This window comes from Plecotus auritus (genome assembly GCF_963455305.1).
Source record: "Plecotus auritus genome assembly, chromosome: 4".
Taxonomy (NCBI): domain Eukaryota; kingdom Metazoa; phylum Chordata; class Mammalia; order Chiroptera; family Vespertilionidae; genus Plecotus; species Plecotus auritus.
In genome coordinates this window covers 126615536-126639913 of record NC_137775.1, presented here as the reverse complement: position 1 = coordinate 126639913, position 24378 = coordinate 126615536, and the positions used below count along the sequence as shown (strand labels likewise).

The following is a 24378-nucleotide window of genomic DNA, read 5'->3' as shown; positions in this document are numbered from 1 at the left end:
TTCCAGCCATTTTATAAAGAAGGCAGTGACAATGATGATGGCTGGGAACCCAGGCCATGTTAATACATTGGCTTCCAAAAAGCCTTATCTGGGAACAAACCAAAGCTGAGAAAAGCAGCTGTTGAAAACGTATCCCAGAAAACCCCAGGAAACAAGGAGTCCAGAATCCCGGGACTAACTCCTGAGCCTGAACAAGAGAAGAATGACCACTGCTAAGGCTTCCGTCAATGGGGAATAATGCAAAAGCTGCACTGGGAATGGTTACCCATTTCTTTCCTTCCTCAGCCTGTCCTCTGCGGCTCTCACAGTCCTTGGGGCAGTAACCACTCTGGGCCAAGGCGACAGGCACAGGATTCTAGATTTTAATAAATAAATAATCTAACATATAGGGTGAGCACGGCAGGCAGCTGATTAGAGAAGCAGCTTGCTGGGTTCCTTCCTGTGTAGGAGTGGAGAAAAGGCTTGGAGTTCTATTCCTTAAAACTTCTTCTGGCTTGAGTTACAGGAACTTAATACCTGGAGGGAAAAAGAAAGATGAGACTGTGATGTTATCAGCTTGTGGGGATGCTGGGACATGAAGAGCCTGCTTAGAGGTGTACTAGGGAGGCAGGGACTTTTCTGGAGTGCATGGTGAGGGTAGATAATTGTGGTACTTTTTCACATCAGTAAAAAAAGCCAGTATTTCTTTATAAAGAGGTAAAAATCATATCAAGAAGATGAAATGAATAAAGGCAAATTCAGGGAAGGGAACACTAATGTCTTGAGAAAGCCTCAAAGAATCTTTTGGGGGTGGCAGTGAGGGAGGGTGGGTTTATTTTTCTGAGTCCATGTAAATATGGTGATGATGTAAAGACCAATTCGGTCTTCACGACCCACGCTTCCCTGTTTTCTAGGGAACCCAAGGCACCTGTAGTAATTAGGCTTGAAGGGCCCATTCTTGTTGAGTCCCAGATACTTGGCCTGCTCATCTGTCAGCTCTGTCAGGTGGGCATCAAAGGTGGGCAGGTGTAGGCTGGCCACATACTCATCTGGAACAGACCACAGAAGCCCTGGTATAAGCATTCATGCCTCTTGTCTGGCTGTTCTCTCCATGTTAGGCCTTAAAAAGTTGAAAGACACCTTCTAATTCTTGGAGCTGAATGAAAAACGCTCAACTTTTGCTCACTGGCCCTTAGTTCTAAGGAATGGTTGCTTGAACTTTGAACCCATAAACTTTTCAAAGCCATAACCTTTCTTCCTTACAAGCTGCTTTGGTCTAGAACCTTTCCTTCTCCTCAGGGAGAAATGAAAGAAATAGGCCTTTGGGTTTAAAAGAAAGGATGGGCTACTGGGAGGACTAAAAAATGGGAAGCTCCAACTTTAGTTCTGCCTCAAACTCTATACCTTGAGTCACTCAGAAAAACTAACATCTGGTAAATCTGAAAGGAATGACTAAGAATGATACTACACTGTTTGTCTTACTTTCAGTACGTTTAGTTCTCTTATGATTTGTTTACATTCCCTTTCCTGAATGCATATTACTTATTCAAAATTTTATGTCATTTCCTATGTATTTGTTTGGTCTCGCTAACTTCACTTCATATTCATTCAGAATATGGACTGCTCTATTTCTTTTATATTCTTCCAAAGTGTCTACTCAAGAAAAACATGTCAACTTCTAACAGCTGCTTTGCATTTAGTACTAAAGCAAAATGAAACCAGAAGCTGATTTATTCCCTGATCTTTGTGTCAGGAGCTTATAAACATACTGTTTCAGTTCAGGTGCTTGAGGCAGGTTCTTTAAAAATTTAAGACAGTTTAATGTTTCTCTTATACAAAACACCCACATAACTAAACTAGTCATAGAAGCTATTCAGAAGCTTTCTTTTGGCCTGAAACAATGGGTTAAGAGTTAGAAGGCATAGTATGAAGGTCCTCCTGGTCTGAGAGAGTTTGGAAGGGGCTGCCTAGAACTGGAATAAGTCAGATGTTGCAAGGTAGGAGATGATTCCTCTCTCTTGGGGAAAATCTTTTTCTTCTTTGAGATTCTTACATACAAGATACTTGATGAGAGAAAACCCTTAAAATGCACAGGCAGATAAACAAAACCACAGCAAAATGTCATGACTTTACTGGAGCAACCCATGTGGAACATGGGATCAATCAGCTGAGGATGGAACCTAGGAATTCTAGCTCCTACTTTACATGATAAACATCTCTCCTCTCTCTCTCTCTCTCTCTCTCTCTCTCTCTCTCTCTCTCTCTCTCTCTCTCTCTTCTCTCTCTCTCTCTCTTCTTATCTTTAAGAAACATAATGCTCCCAAACTTCAGTTAACCTCTGATTCTGAACTACTTTGGTAAGGATGGGGATGGAAGAGCACATACTTACCCATTTTCTTGGGCAACAGGTAAACATCCTGCTTATAGCGACCCTCAGGAGCATTGTAAAGCTCTATCAAGGCAAGAGCCTAGAAAAACAGAGAGATGGAAGCTGATGTGCCATTCACAGCCATCCACCCCATATCAAGTAAAACCCTGATGGTCTCAGGATCCTCTCCAGGCCACTGCTTTCCCACTCTGGAGGCCTTACCTGAGTAGTAGCGGTAATTGAGAGCACAAATGTAGGCACTGTAGAGCAGCTTAGGTTCAGCAGACGGCCCTGGAGAGCAAGGATTACAACACAGACTGGTTAGGACCAAGTCTCCAGCCTTTGAGGGGTGAGGGAAGAGCATGCCTGCAGTTTCCAAATACTTCCCAATAACATTGCTGGGCAAAAAGCAGGTGTTCAATAAATAGAAATTAATTGATTGACATTTAAATGAAACCATAAAAAGTTGTGGAGAATTTGATGAAGGTAGCAGATAAAAGATCTCTGGGATTATGTAAAAAAGATGGTCACAGATACTGAGTCTTAGGCCAGCCTTTGAATTTCCTACTTTCTACAGCAGAATATTCTCCTTCCAAGGTATTGACATTCCTTTGAAAGATTGTCCTAACCAATGATGTAGTCAAATCCAGGGGAAACTCTCCAGATTGAGAGGAAAGATTTTTTATTTTTGGATTTAGGAAGCTGTGATGATTTTTGTGTTCTTTCTCAGTTTGGTTCCCCTAAATTCAAGGGCTACCTTGTATTTTGAGTGGATGATTCAGAGACTAGAAGAGCTAGAAACTGTCCCCAATGCCATCCTTTCCTACTTCATTTCCTAGAAAGCTTGACAACCTTTTTTGCTCAACCACAGGCACCAAAAACAATTGGTGACTTGCTTTTGTCACAAGAATGACTAGATGGACCTTCCAGGGGAACGAGAAATAAGTCACCAGACAGTGGGCTGACATCAAAGCAATTAATGAATATTTAACAACCTGTCCCTCCCCTCCCTTTACTATTCCTTTCTTGTAAAGAAATAATTCAGTCCCTTTATAGATGCTGTAAAGTATCTGAGAAGGTGAGATAAGGTGAGGAAAGTTAAAGAGAACAGGAAGGATACTCAAACTTAAAAGGCCAGTGAAAGTCAAGATAAAGTCTGAGTTAGAAGAAGCCAAGAGAGGGAACTATCAATCATACAACCAGTATACAGCTGGGTACATACTGCATGTCTGGCTCAGTTCAGGGGAATGGACACTCAAAAATGGAATCTATCATAAAGACATGACCTACCCGGAGCTTGCCTAAGATAGTCTTAGTTACAGTCAGGAATATGTACTTTGTGCTTACTGATTAAATCATCCCACAATCGACACTATCTCTTTGTAAGCATCACTCAGAGTGGCATGGGTTCTAACCATTAATTTCTTTCACAGTAATAGTCATTATCTGACTCAGCCTGTAGAGTGACATAGAGAGACAGGATAATTGGTGAAAAGTGGGGAACCAAAATAGTTTCTTAATTGCTAAATGAAAATGAAAAGACCTTTCACAGTTAGATGTAAAATCCATTGGTAAACTAGTTAAGCTTGTGCTTAAGAGGAGTTGAAAAGTATGAGAGAAGATGAGGAGGAGGAGATCTGAGTATTGCAGTCTCTCCTGTCAGAGTTGAATCTCTCTTACCAGCCTCAGGTCTTACCTCTGCCAGCAATACTATCCTCTTGCCGTCAGGCCATATTACATGGTCAACTTGGGACCTCACTCGCTCCCAGGTCAGTTCTGGTGTCCGCAGACTCGCCTGGAATACATACAGCAAGCACATCATCAGCCATGCCAGGTCCCACTTGGTGGACGAAAAGTGTTGAAGGGAGCCATTTCAAATAGCAAGTTGAAAAGAGCAACCAACATGCTAGATAGAGAATACCTGTCCTGGGTTGGTTAGGACTGTTCCATTTCAGGAAATTTAATCTTAGGCCCAGCCAGGGAGGGATCACTCAGGATGTCATTCCACAACATATACAGTACGCCCACTCTCTGCTGAGCACAGTAAAAGGTGCTATGGGAAATACAAAAGAAACCAAAGACGTGGTTTCTGCCTTCAAAAAGCTCCTTTTTTGGCTAGGGACACAAAACAATACATATGTGATGGGAGGGGAAAGCCTTTAAAATACTTACAAAGCAACATGCAAACAAGTGCAAATTAATACAGTGCAAACTGAATACATAAGTGCCAAAGAGACACACAAAAAAGGAGGTTCAGAGCTGAGTGAGATTAGTTAGAGAAGGCTGAACATCCTAAACATAGCATGCTAGGGCCCAAGTTCTGCCCTCATGTCCCAGTGTCCCAGGTTCCACCTTCTGAATGATGGTGGTTCACCCTAAAGTTACAGAAGCTCTGTGACCTCAGTGCACATGTGAAGTAACCTTTAGAGAAATGCTTAATGGTAGAATAAAGCTCCCAATGGGCTCACCCTCCTTCCATTTCTGTATATTGTATATTCCGAGAACAAGAGAAGAAATGTTAAGTTTATTAACAGCAGCAATCAAATGACAGTAATAAGGTTAGACTGAAGACAACTTCCTTCTTCCAAAAGTCAATGCCTAAAACAGAAAGTCCATATTCTAAGAGTACCTATTGGATCATGCTGGTAAAATTGAGGATTTCTGCCAAACAGTAGTTTTCAGACAAGAGAAACACTTCAGTTACACAATAATCATTTACTGAGTACATACTATATTCTAGATACTGTAGTAAAGGACACTATTATAGGTAAGGCTATGGACTCCTCTACTAGAATGTGAGCTATTTCTGGATAGGGAATGTATCTTCTTTACATTTTCAGCCTAGTAGGAAAGATAGACATATAATGATATGTCAGTATATTTAGGATAGCATTAATGGTCTGGGTCCATTTATTAGGTAGATGGGAAATAAATAAATTTCTTGAAATGTCAAGTTCAACCTTTCTAGAGGGCAATTTAGCAGTAGCTAACAAAATTTTATATGTACGCTAGAGGCCCGGTGCACGATATTCATGCACTGGGGAAGGGAGGTTCCGGCCTGTGCCCTCTTGCAGTCTGGGACCCCTTGGGGGTCCTTAGCACTGCCACGGAGACGGGAGAGGCTCCCGCTACCGCCACTGCGCTCGCCAGCCATGAGCCCAGATTCTGGCTGAGTGGCATTCCCCTTGTGGGAGCACAATGACCACCAGGGGGGCAGCTCCTGCGTTGAGCATCTGCACCCTGGAGGTCAGTGCGCATTATAGCGACCGGTCGTTCTGCTGTTTGGTCAATTTGCATATTAGCCTTTTATTATATAGGATAATCTTTGACCAATCAATTTCCCTTTGAAGGCTGTATCCTATAGAAACATTTGCTCAATAAAAGTGCCCAAGAATGTTTATCCAGTGTTATTTCTAATAGCAAAATCAAAATCAACAAGGAAATGGCTAAGTAAACCAAGATAATTCTATACAATGACATATTATATAATTGTTTTAAAAAAGAAGTATATCTATGTGTTAACATGAACACCATTCATTATTATTAAGTGAAAAAATCAAGTTGCAGAACAATATACTATAATCTCAATTATGTAAATTTTTTATTTCTTACTTTAAACGTATTTATATTGTTTGAAATGTTAAACCAGGGGTCCTCAAACTACGGCCCGCGGGCCACATGCGGCCCGCCGAGGACATTTATCTGGCCCGCCGGGTGCCGCTGCCTGTCCTGCTTAGCAGTCGACTCATCCTGGGCCAGCAGTGTGCATAGGAATTAGTTCATAGTTTTTTTTTTAAACTATAGTCCGGCCCTCCAACGGTCTGAGGGACAGTGAACTGGCCCCCTGTTTAAAAAGTTTGAGGACCCCTGTTTAAACTAAGCAAATATTACTTTTTAAAATGTTTTTTTAGCAAATGTTACTTTAAAATTAGAATTTTAAAAAGAAATTTTATGAGTACTATAAGTAGAGTTAAAAAGAAATTTAAGCAAACATAATTTTGAGATGTTAAGGATAGAAATTAAGTTAGAAATATCACCATGGAAGGCAGTAACAACACAGAGCCAAGAGATACTCCTTGGTGACACTGGTATTTATTGATTGAGATGATGGAACTTTAAAATGGCTATGCTGCAAGCAAAATACCCAAGGATCAGTTTTAAAATGGGGTTTGAAAAGCTATCCAGGCAACTTCAATAACCTACTTAGGTTTATTTGGCAGCCATGCTCCTCAAGAGAAGAGTTTCCTATGGCTCTAGCACAGCTTTACGAGAATTTCTCTTAAAGACATCCAATTGTCTGTGGATTTACAATCACTAAACAGCCCACCAGGAAAAAGTTCCCGAATGCAGACTACCTTCCCAAGCTAGGTGTATGTCCATGTAAATCAGCCCGTTACTATACTTGCACAAACTGGTATTACATGATTAGGAACAGTGCACATCAGTGTTTTTTTATTTTTTTTCAGGGAAAACAGCTGTGGTTCTTGTTTTGCAAAGCATGGAGTAAACTTTTAAAGCATCTATAATAATAAAAGTGTAATATGTTAGTTAGACTGGACACTGCGAGGGAAGCCCGGGTCCCACGTGCCAGAGGGAAGCCGGTGCTGGTAGCCAGGGGAAGGAAGGCCTACTCTTGGACTAATTTTGTGCATCAGGCCTCTAATGTGTACATAATGATTAAACCACTTGAATTATGAAGCTTACCGGCCTTCTATGTGATGCACATGGGTAAGCAGATTTGCTTTCAAGGGAGAGGCAATATGCGAAAGACATGGCCTAAAGACAGCTTAGAGCCCAGCCGGTGTGGTTCAGTGGTTGATTGTCGACCCATGAACCAAGAGGTCACCAGATCAATTCCTGGTCAGGGCACAGGCCCAGGTTGTGGGCTTGATCCCCAGTAGGGGGCGTGCAAGAGGCAGCCAATTGATGTTTCTCTCTCCTCACTGTTTCATCTTTTTATCCCTCTCCTTTCCTCTTTCTCTAAAAAAAATCAATAAAAACATAATTAAAAAAAAAAGGCAGCTAAGAGCACAATCCCTATCACAGGTTCCCTACAGCATTAATATTTCTCAGGAAAAAATGCAGCTTTTAAATGACTAATTCTTGATGAGCTATTCCTTGTTTAAATGCAGCAGTCAACATCTCAAGGTTAGGTAAAACTATAAATTTCTACTTAAAAAGAAAAGCACACCTTAAATTTTGAATATTAAAAGTAACTGGATAAAAAACTTACCAACTCATTCTCCTTCGCAGTTGCACTGAGCTGACTTACATGATTCTCCTTTCTTTTTCTCACACTCTGCACCCAATCCATTTAGCAAATCCTATTGGTCCTATCTTCACTATATATGACTTCTTATCACCTTCAGTGCTTACCCATCTGATCCAAGCTACCAACTACTATCGCTGGAAATACTGAAAGAGCCTCCTATGGTCTCTATTACTACTCAAGTGCGGGCATGTGTTTTTTTTTATACAACGGCCAGAGATCAGATTTTGTCAGTTATCTATTCAAAACCTTCCAATGGCTTCTCTGTGCCCAGAATAAAATCTAAAGCCCTTATCATGGCCTACCAAGTTCTATATAACACACTACCTCCTTGAGTTGTCTCCTATCCCCATCCCCTTCCCCATTCTGTTCCTGCCAAGATGGTATCCTTTCTGTTCCTCAAGCACATTAAACACTTTCTACCTTAGGGTCTTTTACTCACTATTCTCTGAATAGAATTCTCAGAAGGCTTGCTCTTGCTGTTTTTCTTCAACTCTAGGCACTAACTGACAATAACTGTCTATTTTTTTAAAGTGAATTTTTATCGATTTCAGAGAGGAAGGGAGCGGAAGAGAGATATAGAAACATTAATGATGAGAGAGAATCATTGATTGGCTGCCTCCTGCCCCCTACTGGGGACCGAGCTCGCAACCCAGGCATGTGCCCTTGACTAGAATCGAATGCGGGACTCTTGAGTCTGCAGGCAGGCCTACGCTCTACACACTGAGCCAAACCGGCTAGGGCAGTGGTTGGCAAACTCATTAGTCAACAGAGCCAAATATCAACAGTACAACGATTGAAATTTCGTTTGAGAGCCAAATTTTTAAACCTTAAACTTCTTCTAACGCCACTTCTTCAAAATAGACTCGTCCAGGCCGTGGTATTTTGTGGAAGAGCCACACTCAAGGGGCCAAAGAGCCGAATGTGGCTCGCGAGCCGCAGTTTGCCAACCATGGGGCTAGGGCGACTGTCTATTTATTTATTGTCTGCCTCCCACATTGGAATATAAAATCCAGGAGAGCAGGCATGTTGTTGTTCTCTGCTATTCTTCAGACAAACACTTGGCACAGAGCAGAGCAAGCATTCAATACAAATTTGCTAAATAGCGAATGAACATTCTGGTTTCAATTATTAGTTGATTTTGCTATTTCCTTAAATTTCATTTTACATTCTCTATGACACTTCCATCAAAGGTAGAGGAACTTAATTTTTCTAAAGCCCTTCTGAGCATCTCCCTTTCTAGACTATTTGGTTTAGTCATATACCCTCTGTTAAGAAAAGCACAAAAAGAACTGAGAAATGGCCTTTGGCTAGTGTACCTGGAAGATACAGAGGCTACCTAGCAATACCTGTAAAACTAGGCCTACTCTAAACAAGAAGCCGGGGTGATCTTTTAAAAATAAAATGCATCCTTTGAAAATAGAAGTCAGACTGTTATAAATATTACCAGCACTCCCTATTTCTCTCAGAATAGAATCAGTTCTTACAATGGCCTATGAGACCCTATAAGGTCTGGCTCATTACCTCTCTGACCTCATCCTGCCCCTTTCTCATTCTATTCCAACCATTCTGGCCTCATTGTTGATCCTCAAACAGGCAAGGCACCCTCCTGCCTCAGGGCACTTATCTGACTATTCTTTCATCTTGAAATACTCTTAACCTAAAAACCCATGACTGCCAAAACCGGTTTGGCTCAGTGGATAGAGCGTCAGCCTGCGAACTGAAAGGTCCCAGGTTCGATTCCGGTCAACGGCACGTAACTTGGTTGCGGGCACATCCCCAATAGGAGGTGTGCAAGAGGCAGCTAATCGATGTTTCTCTCTCATCGATGTTTCTAACTCTCTATCCCTCTTCCTTCCTCTCTGTAAAAAATCAATAAAATATATTTAAAAAAAAAATAAATAAATAAAAAATAAAAAAAATAAAAACCCATGACTAATTCCTTCAAGTCTGCTCAAACATCACCTTCTCAATGAGGCTTATACCTGACTCCTCTAATTAAAATTATAACTCAGTACTCTATGCCCTGGCCAGTGTGTCTCAGTTGGTTGGGCATTGTCCCATGCATCGAAAGGCTATTAGTTCAATTCCTGGTCAGGGCACATGCCCTGGATGCGGGCTCAATCCCCAGTGGGGGTGTGCAAAAGGCATCTGATGCATGTTTCTCTCCCTCTCTCTTCCTTTCTCTAAGTCAATAAAAATATTAATAAAATAAAATTATAACTCAGTGCTCTTGATTACCTTTACCATGCTCTACTTTTTCTTTGTTACATGGTGCTTTTGTCTTCTAACATACTATACATTTTACTTATTATGTTTATTGTTTTTTATTTTCTTCTCTAAAATGTAAGCTCCAGCCCTAGCCGGTTTGGCTCAATGGATAGAGCATCCACCTGTGGACCAAAGGGTCCTGGGTTCAATTCTGGTCAAGGGCATGTACCTCAGTTGCAGGCTCCTCCCTGGCTGGGCCCTGGTCAGGGCTCATGCAGGAGGCAACCAATCGATGTGTTTCTCTCACATATGTTTCTCTCTGTCTTTTTCTCTCTAAAAATCAATGGAAAAGTCTCCTCGTGTGAGGATTAAAAAAAAAAAAAAAAAAAAAGTAAGCTCTGTGAGGGCAGGAATGTTTGCCTGTTTTGTTCACTGATTCCAAAAATCTAGACATCACCTGGCATGTAACAATCACTATAAATGTTTGTGATTAAAGGTAAGGAGTCTTCTGGCCTTTATCCTGAGAGATTACTTATGTTTGGGCTGCCTTCAGAGGAGAGATCACCATCATGATTTGAAGTTAATTTGGAAATCATGAGGAAGTAATAGTGCAGAAAAACAAAACAAACAAAAAACTAGCCTAGAAGTAAAAAGTCCTAGATTTTGTGTTTTAAATTCATTTTTTTAAAGCAATGTGTATGACTGACTGAATAATGTACTTAACTTCTTAGTTTTCCAACTAAAAATCAAGGACAAGAATAATGCCTCATGAGGTGATCAAGAGAATGAAATGAGATAAAGTAAAAATATAAAAATGCATGTTTGCATTTGGAATTCTTTTCAGTTCAGTGCTTCTTGAGGGTTTAGAAGGGAAAATTCCTTTCTCCTTCTCTTAATCAGAAAATTTCTCATTAAGGCTCAGAACAGGACTACTACTACTTCCCTTAAGTTTTTTCCATTTGGGGGCTCTCTAAGCAGATTAATCCAGAAAAGTACAATCATGTGCTAGGCAGTTTTAGAAATATTAGTATCTTAGACCATTTACTAAAGGGGCAGTATGGCACATAAGTGAAACTTAACCCAACCACAACCACAACAAAAAGAACTAACTAAATGATTCATAAGCAAAATATCGTTGTAAAACACAGTAATGGAGCCATGTCACTCAAAAACATCAAGGGTAGAATGGCTTTGGTAGGTTGTTTGTCCAGCTATTTTTATAAATAAAAAAAAAATAGAGCACAGAGTTAAAAACAGAAACCATTTAAGATAGATATTATCCAACAGGCTCTCAATATATCAACTGATCCTTACCTGGCAATGCTGAAGCTCAATCAGAGCAGCCCTCAGTGGAGATAAAAGCATGCTTTGCTTGAGCCATTTACCCAGAGAGAAATACAGTTGTGCCAGAAAAATGCCATAAAATATTAAAAACAGAGTGAAAGTCACACTGAGAAATACTTTGGTAAGTCTGAAAAGAAATAAATAACACTTCTATTAACTCTTACTTGGGCAACTTAGTTGGACCAAGTGTTATTTTGGATTTGAAAATTTTAGGGTGAATATAATAAAATTAGAGAATCAAGTGCTACTGAGTTGATTGTGGCACCTAGAGATCCAATTACTATAGTTGGAAAACAGTTAAGGGGAGACTTAGCCCAATGAAAGAGGGAGAGAGAAAAAGAAACCATAGTATTTGACAGACACAATCAAACTTAAGCAATGTTCTCATTCCAGCCCATAGATTTCTCTTCCTTGACTTGTTTCCTTAAACCAACCTATTTTACCTTTATGGTAAAATTAAACATTCCCAGAATACTGACTACCATTTTATAAAAACTGACTCACATTTACTATATTGTTTTTGTATACTGAATTAACTCAGCTCTCAATCGTAAACATAAGATAAAATGGCTTACAGTGTAAACAGATATCAAGCTTGGGTGGAAGAAAACAATCATTTTAAATGATTAAGTTGAGACAAAGAAGCTTCATATTATCTACAAGCACAGATCACAGAGCTAGTAAGTGAACAGACTGTGGGCAGCTCTGCCAGGACAGTCATGTTTAGGGTGGCTGGTGACCCTGCTCTTTCTTCTTCCAGTTTGTTCCTTGGCCAGGAGGAAAGAAAAAGCCCCCAATGATGACTTGCTTGATCTTACCACATCAATCTCTGTGTTGGAATGTCCCATGTTACAAACAATGCAGCTATTCTTCATCCGGTCTAAGTGCTCTCTGGTTACCACATTCTTGTTACCTTAAAAACAGAAGAGATAGACACATAAAAAGGGATGAAGCTGGACTCCTACCTCACACCATATTTAAATTTTAACTTGAAATGGATCAGAGACCTAAATGTAAGAGCTAAAACTATAAAACTCTCAATAGAAATGGGAATAAATCTTTCTGACCTTGGATTAAGCCATGCTTTCTTAGATATAACACCTAAAACATAAGCAACCAAAGAAAAACTAAACTGAACTACATTAAAATTAAAACTTTTGTGCTACAAATGATAACACCAAGAAAGTGAAAAGACAACCCACAGAACAGGACAATATTTGCAAATCATAGAACAGATAAGGAACTTGTACCCAAAATTTATAAAGAACTCTTAGCTCAATAATAAAATGACAAATACTAGTAACCGAATTAAAAAATGAGCGAATGATCTGAATAGACATTTCTCAAAAGAAGATGTGCCAATAGGCACATGAAACGATGCTCAACATCATCAGGAAAATACAAATCAAAACCTTCACACCTACTAGGATGGCTAAAATGAAAAAAGACAGGTAATAACAAACACTGGCGAGTATGTGAAGAAACTGCAATTCTCATGCATTGTTGGTGGGATTGCAAAATGGTGTGGTCACTTTAGAAAAGTTTGGCAATTACTCAAAATGTTAAAAGTAGAGTTATAGTATGATCCAGCAATTCCACCTGAAGGTATATACCCAAGAGAACTGAAAACATGTTCACACAAAAACTTGTACACAATGTTCACAGCAGCATTATTCTTTTTATTTACTTATTTTATTTTATTTTCAACTACAGTTTACATCCAATATATGTTTTAGTTTTAGGTGTACAGCATAGTGGTTAGATACTCATATACTTTACAAAGTGATCCCCTCCCAATATTTCAAGTACCCACCTGGCATCATACATAGTTATTACAATATTATTGACTGTATTCCCTATGTTGTACTTTACATCCCTGTGACTATTTTGTAACTACCAATTTGTACTTCTTAATCCCTTCACCTTTTCCACCCAGCCTCCCAATACCCCTCCCCTCTGTCAACCACCAGTTTGCTCTCTATATGTCTGTTTCTATTTTGTTTGTTCATTTATTTTGTTCTTTAGATTCCACATATAAGTCATATTGTATTTGTCTTTCTCTGTCTGACTTATTTTACTTAACATAATACCCTCTAAGTCAGTGGTTCTCAACCTTTCTAATGCCGCGACCCTTTAATACAGTTCTTCATGTTGTGGTGACCCCAACCATAAAATTATTTTCGTTGCTACTTCATAACTAATTTTGCTACTGTTATGAATCGTAATGTAAATATCTGTGTTTTCCGATGGTCTTAGGCGACCCCGCTAGCGGTTCTCAACCTGTGGGTTGCGACCCACAGGTTGAGAACTGCTGCTGCACATATTTTTTCAAATTAGTGTTTGGGTTTCTACGGATATATACTTAGAAGTGGAATTGCTGGGTCACCCTGGCAATAACTATGTATTTATAAATAATCACTTTAAATGCAAACTGATTAAATGTTCCAATAAAAAGATATATGGTAGCTGAATGCATAAGAAAACGAGACCCATAATTATGCTGTGACTCACTTCAATCAAAAGATACATACAGACTAATAGAAAAGGGATGAAAAAAATATTTTATGAACATGGGGAAAAAAAAAAGCTGGGATAGGAATTGCTGGATCAGGCAGTTTAAATTTTTGAGGAAACTTCACACTGTTTTCTGTAGTAACAGCAGCATTATTTTTTCTTTTTAAATATATTTTTATTGATTTTAAAGAGGAAGGGAGAGGGAGAGAGAGATAGAAACATCAATGTTGAGCCCTAGCTGGTTTGGCTCAGTCGATAGAGCATTGGCCTGGAGACTGAAGGGTCACAGGTTCGATTCCGGTCAAGGGCACATGCCTGGGTTGTGGGCTCGATCCCTGGTGCGTGCAGAAGGCAGCCGATCAATGATTCTCTCTCATTATTGATGCTTCTATCTCTCTCTCCCTCTCCCTTCCTCTCTGAAATCAATAAAAATATATTAAAAAAAAAAAAAAAAAAGAAGAAGAAAGAAACATCAGTGTTGAGAGAGGATCATTGATGGGCTGCCTCCTGCATGAGCCTGTAACCCGGGCATGTGCCCTGACTGGGAATCGAACTGTGACCTCTGGGTTCATAGGTCAACACTCAATCACAGAGCCACGACAGCCAGGCAGCAGCATTATTCTTTTTTTTTTTTTTTTTAATATATTTTATTGATTTTTTACAGAGAGAAAGGGAGAGGGATAGAGAGTCAGAAACATCGATGAGAGAGAAACACCGATCAGCTGCCTCCTGCACACCTCCCACTGGGGATGTGCCCGCAACCAAGGTACATGCCCTTGACCGGAATCGAACCTGGGACCCTTCAGTCCGCAGGCCGACGCTCTATCCACTGAGCCAAAGCGGTTAGGGCAGCATTATTCTTAATAGCTTGAAAACAACTCAAGTGTCCATCAACTGATAAATGAATAAGTAAAATGTGGTATATCCTTAAAATGGAATATTATTTAGCAATAAAAAGAAACGAAATATTGATACATGCCACAACATGGGTGAACACTGACATTATGCTGAGTAAAAAAATAAAAATAAAAGCCAGTCACAAAAGACTACATACTGTATGATTCCATTTATATGAAATGTCTAGAATAGGCAAATCTATGAAGACAGAGAGAATACTGGCTGCCTAAGGTGGAGGGCAGAATGAGGAATGTCTGCTAATAGTAAGGGTTTCTTTCGGGGGTAATGAAAACCTACTGGTCCATGTGGCTCAGTTGGTTGAACGTAGTCTCACACACTGAGAGGTAGCCAGTTCGATTGCCGGGAAGGACACATGCCTGCGTTGCAGGCTCAATCCCCAGTAGGGGGTGTGCAGGAGGCAGCCAATCAATGTTTCTCTCTCATCTATGTTTCTCTCTCTCTCTCTCTCCCTCTCCCTTCTTCTCTCCCCCTCTTACTAAAATCAATAAAAACATTTTAAAAAAATCACTGAACAGTATATAGGGTGAATTTTTTCATATGTGGATTATATATCATTGAAAAAATTAGATTGTGGTGATGGTTGTATGACCCTATGAATTTGCTAAAAAAAAAACCATTGAACTATACTCTTAAATGGGTGAAATCTAAGATATGTGAATTAAATCTCAATAAATTTATTTAAAAAATAGATTAATGGATTGATGTGAAGCAAGAACAGTTTCTTGTGGTCCCTCTTCTCTGCCCCCAGCTCTTCTTAAGCCTATATATTTTTTTTTTCATTTTTAAATATTCTGATTTTCCCCCTCTAAGATACAATTATAAAAGAAAGCCAATGTTCCAACAGTTTATGGTTCTAACATAAAAATAAAATCTCAGTCCAAGAAAACTAGCCGTATCTGCATATTCCTCTCTAAAACTCAAAATCTACCTCTTTGGGAATCAACACAACTACATTTCCCACTTTCTCTATGAATTTTGCTCAGCCTTGCTTTAATTATAGGGACTATAGAGAAATATACATCACTTTTGGAGGTAAAATAAAAAAAATCAAATGTATAAATGTAAGATCTGGCTTCCCAAACAAAACTCATCTCTAGCCATCTCGTAGGTGGTTGAAGATGAATGGAGATATAGAACAAAGAGATGGAAAGAAACCTTCCTCTATGAATGACTTAAAGGCATACTTTTGGTCAAGCTCTAAAGAGGTAGGAAGAATGTGAAAGATTGACTGGTTTTGTAAACTGCTATTTCTGGCTTTTAAGTTTGGTTTTGTTCAGAACATTTTCAGTCATTTTTCATTTGTTCCATAAAGGCATTCTCAAGTGCCACCCATTTTATATGTTATAATCGTACCTGTACAGGTAATAACAATATCCACTTGTCGGATGACCTCATTCAATTTCACCAGTCGAAATCCATCCATACTGTAGAAATAAAGCATGATCAATGAAGCTAAAAGGCAGCTGGGAGGTTTTTGCTACAGAACCTCAAAAGCTATTACCAAGTTGGCTTTGATACCTACACTGTCATTTCTTGAAATAGCTGGACTGCTCTTAGCAGTGAAAATTCAAACCATTTCCTTAGTTCATTCAAGACAGAAATAAAAGATTTTTTCGCATCACTGGAACCTAATTCTTCCTGATAACAGGGAGACAATGTTAAGCATGGGATTCCTCAATTAAGTTTCTATAAAGTGCCATTTTAACACTGAACCTACTCCCCACTAAAACTGCTTCTCTCCAAGATCAATCATCTCCTGAATGCCAAAGTAAATTTATTTAGAGTCATATATTACTTGATTTCCTCTAGTACATTAAACATCATTTGTCTTCTTAAAGCTATATACTGCTTGGAATACATACTGTTTTATCCTAGTTTTCCTACTTTTCTGATTGCTCCTCCAATCTCATCAATCTTTAAATGTTGGTACTCGGTAGGGTACTCTTTTCTCTCAGCACTTCTCCATACCTTTTCCTGGCTATAAATGAACCCTCATAGGTGGCTGATTTACACATCTATATCTTTAGCTTAGATATCTCCAAAACTTCAGAGCCCTGGATCAAATTATCCACTAGATAGCTCTTCCTAGATGCCCCACAAGGATCTCAAACTTACTGTGTTTGAAAAGAAACTCATTCTCTCTCCACGTGCCTAACTCTATTTCTTCTTCTATATTGTCTATATTGATTATTAGCATTATTTGTTCACTCAACTATATAAGCCAAATAAACTAGAATGTCTGAGCCTACTGCCTCTTCCTAATTGAGGCTGTCACCAAATCTTTTACCTAACTTCCTTAAAACCTCTTGAATCTGTCCCTTCCTTGCCATACATGCTGGCCTTATGTTCAGGTTTATTTTTTGCCTGTATTACTACAGTAGCTCCTGGCCCAATCTCTAATTCATTTTGCAGAGTGGATTTCCCTAAATGCAACTTGGATCATGTAACTTCATTGTTTAGAATACTCCAGTGAGATTGCCTGCTCTCAGGAAAAGACCTAAATGCTTATACTGATATATGATTATCCTGACATAGGATTCCTATTTCAGATATACTCCTCCCAAATTTACCCTATAGACCAGCTACGTCAAGCTTCTTAAATATATTGTACTCTCTCGTTCCTTGGTAACTGGAATTTACTTCCAAACTAAGAAATCATTTACACAAGTTTCAAGACTCAACTGTACTGACACCCCTTTGGACCCTACCTCCTTGCTCTTTTGTTAGATATTTCTCTTTTGTGCTCCTAAAGGAGCATGTGCTGTTTACCTCCATCATAGCATTTACTATACTGAACAGTGGTTATTTGTCTGTGTACCTGTCTTCTCTCATTCACTTATTCATCTTATTCATCCTTAGCACAGAGCATAGTACCTGATATATTGTAAATGATCAGTTTGTGTCTATAATTTGAATCAGTATATCAGTGAGTTATTAAAGCAGGTTCAGGTTTCTCTAATGAACCCTGAAAGGACTAGAATGGTGATAATTTCCTTCGGGTGCTGGATCCCTGACTCAGAGAAAACCAACAACTCTGTTGGGGAAATCTGTGGGTTTATGGCTAGGATGTGTGAGGAATAGTAGGACAGGTAGGAATGGTTGTAATAAAATCTTTATGTCATGCCTCATTCTATCCTGGGCACTTTCCTCTGGAGGATTAATGGTAAAGACTGGGTGGGTAACCCAGGCTATAGACACTGGGGCTTCGCAGTAGTTTTCAGGGACAGTGATTTTTCCAACCTGTTGAGGGTGGCAAGAGACAATTTTAATAATAACTACCATTCAGTGAGCCTTTATTATGTGGCAGAAGCTCTGTACTTTTTATAATTATATGACTATTATATATGATTATACATTATATAATAAATATATAATTACGTTACTGAATGTTCACAACACTTTGAGGTAGGTAAGAGTACCCATATTTTACAGATGGTAAAGAAACTATTCTTTTTTAAACTTTTAATTTTGGAATAATTTCAAACTTAAGGATTGTAAGAATACTACAAACATCTCTCATACACCCTTCACTCAGCAGATTTTACCCTTAATTTGGATCTGTCTGCTGTGTCCTTCTGATTAGATTTAGGTTATACATTTTTGGGAGGACTATTGTAGAAGTGCTCTTTTCAGTGCATCATATGAGAAGGGACCTGGTACCAGCCTGATTCTTTTTTTATCATTTTTTTCCAAAAAGAGGAGGATTATATGGAGAAAATAAGGAGCTACTTGTTCTCTAGGTCAAGGCAGGGGGTAGTGCCATAGGAATTTTAAATTTTAGCTTCTCTGATCGTCTTTGTTCTCTCTGAGCAGAGCTCCTTGATCTCTGAAAAATAGGTGCTTAGTTAATGGCAGCCTCTTTCAGGATCTGGGCCCCTCTAAGTTAAAATGTGTATTAACCAAGCCATTCTTTGAGGCAGCTACAAGATCACATGCTAGATGGCAGTGTAGAGGGAAAGGCACGTCTCCTTTTGTACCCTTACCAGGCTTGAAGAGCACAGATGGGGTCAATCTCAGTCACATACACAATGGAGCCCATGGCTTTCAAGGCAGCACAGCACCCCTTCCCCACCTGAAAATGGTAGAAAGTACACATAATAAGGAAAGTCAACGAGAAAACAGTTTCTCAAAGTTTCTGGTAAAGTGTACCCCACTTTCCGCCCCCAAAGGAACTTCACTGAATAGATTCATGCTTGGGGAAAAATAAGAAAAACAAATAAATGAATGCAGTTCATAAACAAACTCCTCGCTCCTGCTTAGCACATGCATGTGCATATGAAACACCCACAGTCATGATTCATAATAAAAACTCAAGCTAAAAGAACATCACAAAGAGTACACTGGAACAGTCAGAAAATCAACTTAAGAAAAAATGGCAAAAATGAAGAGGGAAAAAGAAACATTGTAATTGAACCAGAGAGTCTCTAAAGTTATCCCACTCCCCCATCTAAAGTGATAAATGAATGTACTCTTATGTCCATACAAATGAGAAATTCTAGTTTATTTTAGCAAAATACATCTTAAACATAATTGAAAAGGTAAACATAATTGAAAGGGTAAACCTTACCTCTCCATAGCCACAGACCACCACCTGTTTTCCACCAAACATCATGTCTGTTGTCCTTTTAAGTCTAGTGAGGGGGGAAAATTACATCAGAAAAATCTTTTCATTTCTCCCTTGAGATTAGATTGGGTTCCTTGTTTTCATGTTTCATGGTGTGTTTTTTCCTATTTTGAAAGAAAGCCTGGTTTCATCCTAGATAAAATATTTAATAACTAGAAAGAAAGGTTTAATAAAATATGTATTTTCTCACTCCATGCTATCCTATCAATTGCATCTGTGAGTTTTGTTTTTTCTTTTTTTCTTTTTATTCCCTTGTCTTGGAAGTAGTGCAGAAGGGAAGCAGCTATAGACTACAAAATAACTTTTTTAAAAAAATATATATTTTATTGATTTTTTACAGAGAGGAAGGGGGAGGGACAGAAAGCCAGAAACATCGATGAGAGAGAAACATCGATCAGCTGCCTCCTGCACACCTCCCACTGGGGATGTGCCCGCAACCAAGGCACATGCCCCTGACTGGAATCGAACCTGGGACCCTTCAGTCCGCAGGCCGACGCTCCATCCACTGAGCCAAACCGGTTAGGGCTACAAAGTAACTTTTAAACATAAAAGCAATATACACAGGGTATCCCCCAAAAATGTATACATACTTTGAATAATTATTAATTCCAGTGGGTTAAGTCTGAAAAGAAAAAAACATCAATTGAGCTATCAGCTGTTAAAATGTGTATACATTCTTTTTGGGACATCCTGAATTTATTATACAACATTTGGAATATCTGGCTTAATGAAAACATGCTAGCTTATTGAATTAGACACTGATAGATCAGCACTACATTTAGTAGTATCATAATGGCCAACAGGTCCCACATTAATTCAACAGGGAGGGTGATGGACAAGATGGAGAGGAGCTTTGAAACATGCCAACACCGACTACATGAGATAGTGAGTTTTCCGGGGCGGATTCCTTCTCAAACATGTTCTACTTCATCTCTGATTCTCTACAAACTAGAATAAAGGTCCTTTTTTTTTTTTTAGGGTCTCTTGGAAGAACTTGGAGGAGCAGTTTCTGGTTTCTTTTTAGGTCCAATCAGTCTCCCTTCTCTAGGAATCCTTGGCTACGCAGAAGAAGGTTTTCAAGTAAAAGTAGCCTATTCTGAGATAGACAGCTACTCCAAATATTTGTGGATGTTTCTACTCACTGATCTAACTGTTAACCTCTGCTATTGAAGAGCCTATAAATGCTCCAAAGGCAAAGTAGGAATCCTGTCTTTCTGATGATTTGACAGCTCCACTCAAGAGGAACCAGTATAACTCCCTAAACCCGAATAAAACTCAATAAATATCGATTAAGTGCAGAGGCAATTCCTGAGTGGAAAGAGTAAGCCTAGTCTGGCTGGACTACCATATTCAAAAGTCAGAGCTTCGGAGAATGGTCCCGGAAGGGCTAACACAGCAAGGAAAATCAATAGATCCTATTTCTGAGCCTCCTTTGCTTTGACTACCCTCAGGCCTTTCTGCCTCTCTTCCCAACTACTATCTGTAGTCTTTCCTGACTACAAATGACTGTGTGGTTGGAAGGAAACTTCACCAGCACTGCTACTCTGCAAATGATAAGCTGACAGACCTAGATGGATTCCAGTTAGGTAGTGATTTCCCTGTCATCTTAGGGACCCACATTTGCCTTAAGGTTCGAGAATAAGGGGTAGAAAAGACCTCAGAGAAGGACCTTTTTGGCGGGGGTGGGGGGGTGGTGGTTTGGAAGGAGTCGGGAGTAACCTCTCTGGTGGTGTATGAGTCATATCAAGCCTCCTACTTCTAATTCTTCTAGCCCCAGGATTCTCTAGAAGGGTTCCTGGAATACAATCTATTTTATGATCTGAAACCACATCTGGGATATTCTTAGTCTTCCTATCAGGTGGAACCTCAGTCTCCAGAAGACAAGAAATGACAGTTGGATGACAGATGAAATGAGAAAGTGATGCTGAGTCCTATGGGATCCTTGCAGGGACCTGGTCAAAAGACTCATGATGGCACCCCATACCCTTTCCTGCCTCCTGTGTTTTGTTTTCCTTTTTCTCTGAAAATGTTATAAGAGGAATGAGTATTTCAGACATTTTTGGTTTAATATAAACACAATTTTAGCATCAGAAAAAAATTTTTGCACTGCTTTTTGGCATTGCAGACCAATTACCAAAGTGTCCTCTAGGAGTCAGTGGGGCCATTCCCACAAAGCTTATGGTGCAGTGTGTAACCAGCTCTTAGAACTCCAGAAGCTCAATCACTAATCCTTTCCTCAGATGAACTCTCTTTTGGGCTGAATGTCCTCTCTGTTCCATTGCAGCCTTCCCTGGAGCATAACTACATTTCCTTTAATTCCTCCTGCACTCACCTCCTCTGAGAGGGACAATTGCCCATGACCCAACTGGGAAGTTTCTCATCACCTGAAGGTGCCAATAAGCTCTTACTACTCAGCAGGTTTTCTGGCAGATAGTTGGTTTCCTAATTCTTCATTAACCTTAACTTCTGTTCCACTACTTGCATCTTATTTCACTCTCTTACACATCGCTATTAAAGAATCTTTCTTACCCACCAGGTAAACACTGCTTAGAAGGTACTCTTCCATTTTTATGAACTAGTGTAGGTACCTTTATGTATCTTTTACTGAACCCAGTATAGTCAGATTTTAGGCTCATAGATTTGAGAATTAAAAAATCTACAAGATACTTAGCTGTGGATGAATAAATACTTTAATGTGTATTTAGCCAGATTATTATTAATTTTATCAGGCCCAAGTCTACTTACATTACAATAACACTTAAATGTGGACAGAACTAGGAACAGTTTATAAACAGACTGATAGATTGAGAATTCATTTAAATGTCCAATGTGTCTGATAATACTATTGACTCAAAGGAGTAATAATAATAGTTCAAATTTGCATTGAACACTCCCCACCCCAAAAAAAGATTTCTAAGTAAAAAGCTTCCCCTAAGATCTAACTCAATCTTAGAATTTACTGTACAGTAAATTCCGTACAGGGTTCTAGAAAGAAGAGCAAGGAATTAACATTGAATATCAGGATTCATATGTTAGCTCATTTAATCCTCACAATAACTCTATGAAGCTGGTCTTACTGTTACCGTTTAACAGATGGGGAAATAGGCACAGAGAGGTTAAATAACTAGTCCAAAGCCTTTCAGTTAATAAATTATAGAAGCAATAGTCAAACCAAGGTCTTTCACCAATGCCTGTAGTGTTGCAGACTGCCTGGGTCCAGATTTGTTGGTAATGTGACCCACAGGCCCTTTTTTTACTTTCCCATTAACCTATATATGATGGAAACAACTTAATGGTTTCAGACAGGGAATTACTGAGTCTTCCCAGCAAGAAGGAAGTTATGTCAGGGCAGAAGTGTGGAAACAGAAACTGGGTTTTTCAACAACAGAGTATTTGGTATATATCTAAGTAGATTTTGTCAGACTTGAAATCATTACAGATTTGAGAAACTAGAAATGCCTCTGAGAATTGACTCTTTGCTCACCACAGCTTCCCAGATGGCGAGAGAATTATATGATAGTTGGAGCTTAAGAACTGGCAATATGACCTAAAATAGAAACATCAGGAACCTTTCCCAAACCATCAAAGATACTTACATGTTTACAATGACTTCAGTTAGTTACTCTCAGGCCTGTTAGAGTCACCAAGTTAAAAACTGCCATCAATAGACAGGGGCTAATCTATTTTATATAAAATAGATTTGCTTCTAATAGTCATAGCAATGGTAGCTCTGGGTTATAAAATCTGAGTATGATGTGATGATAGATTCAGAGGTGCTACATGAATAATTTTCAAACCTAAAACACTGAGGACCTCACTTCAACAACTCAAGCTCATCACAAAGATAATAAAAAATTACCCATCAAGAATAGATTCACGGCAACAGTAGAGGTTGTCAAATTTTTGTTTGGTGACTGAGTCATTCACATTCATGGCTGGAACACACAGCTTCCCAGCTTTGGATAGCTGGTACAGCCTGAGAATGAGGGGAATAAAAAAGAACATAAAACAATGAGATACTGCAATCTTCTGTCAGTTCATATCAAGTTCCAGAAATATGTTGACTAGGTAGGCATGACAGCGTGAGACATGAGTAGTTTATCCTACTAGGTATATAGAAAGAAATAAAGAATATCTTCCTAGAGAATATATAGCTTAGAATAAAGACGTTAGCCAGAAGGCATTAACCAACCTCTACATTATAAGAATTAAAATATAAATTTTAAAATTGCTTATTAATATTATTCACCTTTTTAATTATAAAAAATTAACTTTAAGTACTATTTTATTTTATTTTTTTATTTTATTTTAAAATATATTTTATTGATTTTTTACAGAGAGGAAGGGAGAGGGATAGAGAGTCAGAAACATCGATGAGAAAGAAACATCGATCAGCTGCCTCCTGCACACCTCCTACTGGGGATGTGCCCGCAACCAAGGTACGTGCCCTTGACCGGAATCGAACCCGGGACCCTTCAGTCCACAGGCCGACGCTCTATCCAACTGAGCCAAACCAGTTTCGGCTAAGTACTATTTTAGTTCCACTACTCTAATGCAATAATTTTAACTTTCAAACAGTCTCAATTTTATAATCTCAATACACATATCTATAAATATGCATATCTATATATAGGAGTTTTATTTAAACTGATTAGACTAAGTATCAGAACCAGGTGTTTTATTCAAAATTCATCTCTTTCTAAGAACATGAAACTACGGCTAGCCTATAGTTTTGTGTATTCAAAAAGATCACAGAATTTTGAAGCAGTGATGATGGTTATTCAGAATTTACTTCCCTAAAGCTTTTATTTTCATACTTTCAGTTCTTTCTGGGTGAATAATAGTAAATAGAAATGATTTCAATTTTACTCAGGAAATTATTGCTCATTTGAGAAAAAGGACCCCAAATCCTTGCTCTCTACGTAAGAATGTATCAAGGCCCAGGTTTTTGTCTCTTTTGCCTAGTGCTAGATCCTAGCACAGTTCTTAGACCTGTTCCTGGTTCAATGTAGAAGTTCAATAAATATCTATTGCATAAATGAATTCATCCAAAAAAAGATAAGCAGTCATTGTATTACAATGACTAGAAAACATGAGGACCACATTTGTTCCCTACCCATCCCCACCTTCACTATATTAGGTTTGTTATTT

The 24378-nt window shown here is 38.9% G+C and overlaps 1 protein-coding gene across 4 annotated transcripts in view; it reads right to left on the bottom strand.

Moving 5' to 3' along the window:
• Nucleotides 1-348: 348 nt before the first annotated feature.
• Nucleotides 349-24378, bottom strand: part of AHCYL2 (adenosylhomocysteinase like 2) — a 191118-nt gene continuing 167088 nt past the window's right edge. For all 4 annotated transcript variants that reach the window (XM_080664133.1, XM_080664134.1, XM_080664136.1 and 1 more), the window contains exons 8-17: nt 23087-23203; nt 19171-19234; nt 18587-18675; nt 15957-16027; nt 11990-12084; nt 4044-4142; nt 2570-2638; nt 2369-2447; nt 908-1028; nt 349-516 (exon numbers count right to left, since the gene is read on the bottom strand). In XM_080664133.1, coding sequence (XP_080520259.1) covers nt 510-516; nt 908-1028; nt 2369-2447; nt 2570-2638; nt 4044-4142; nt 11990-12084; nt 15957-16027; nt 18587-18675; nt 19171-19234; nt 23087-23203 — 811 coding nt within the window. In that variant the 3' untranslated portion in view covers nt 349-509. The remainder of the gene's footprint in view (nt 517-907; nt 1029-2368; nt 2448-2569; nt 2639-4043; nt 4143-11989; nt 12085-15956; nt 16028-18586; nt 18676-19170; nt 19235-23086; nt 23204-24378) is intronic.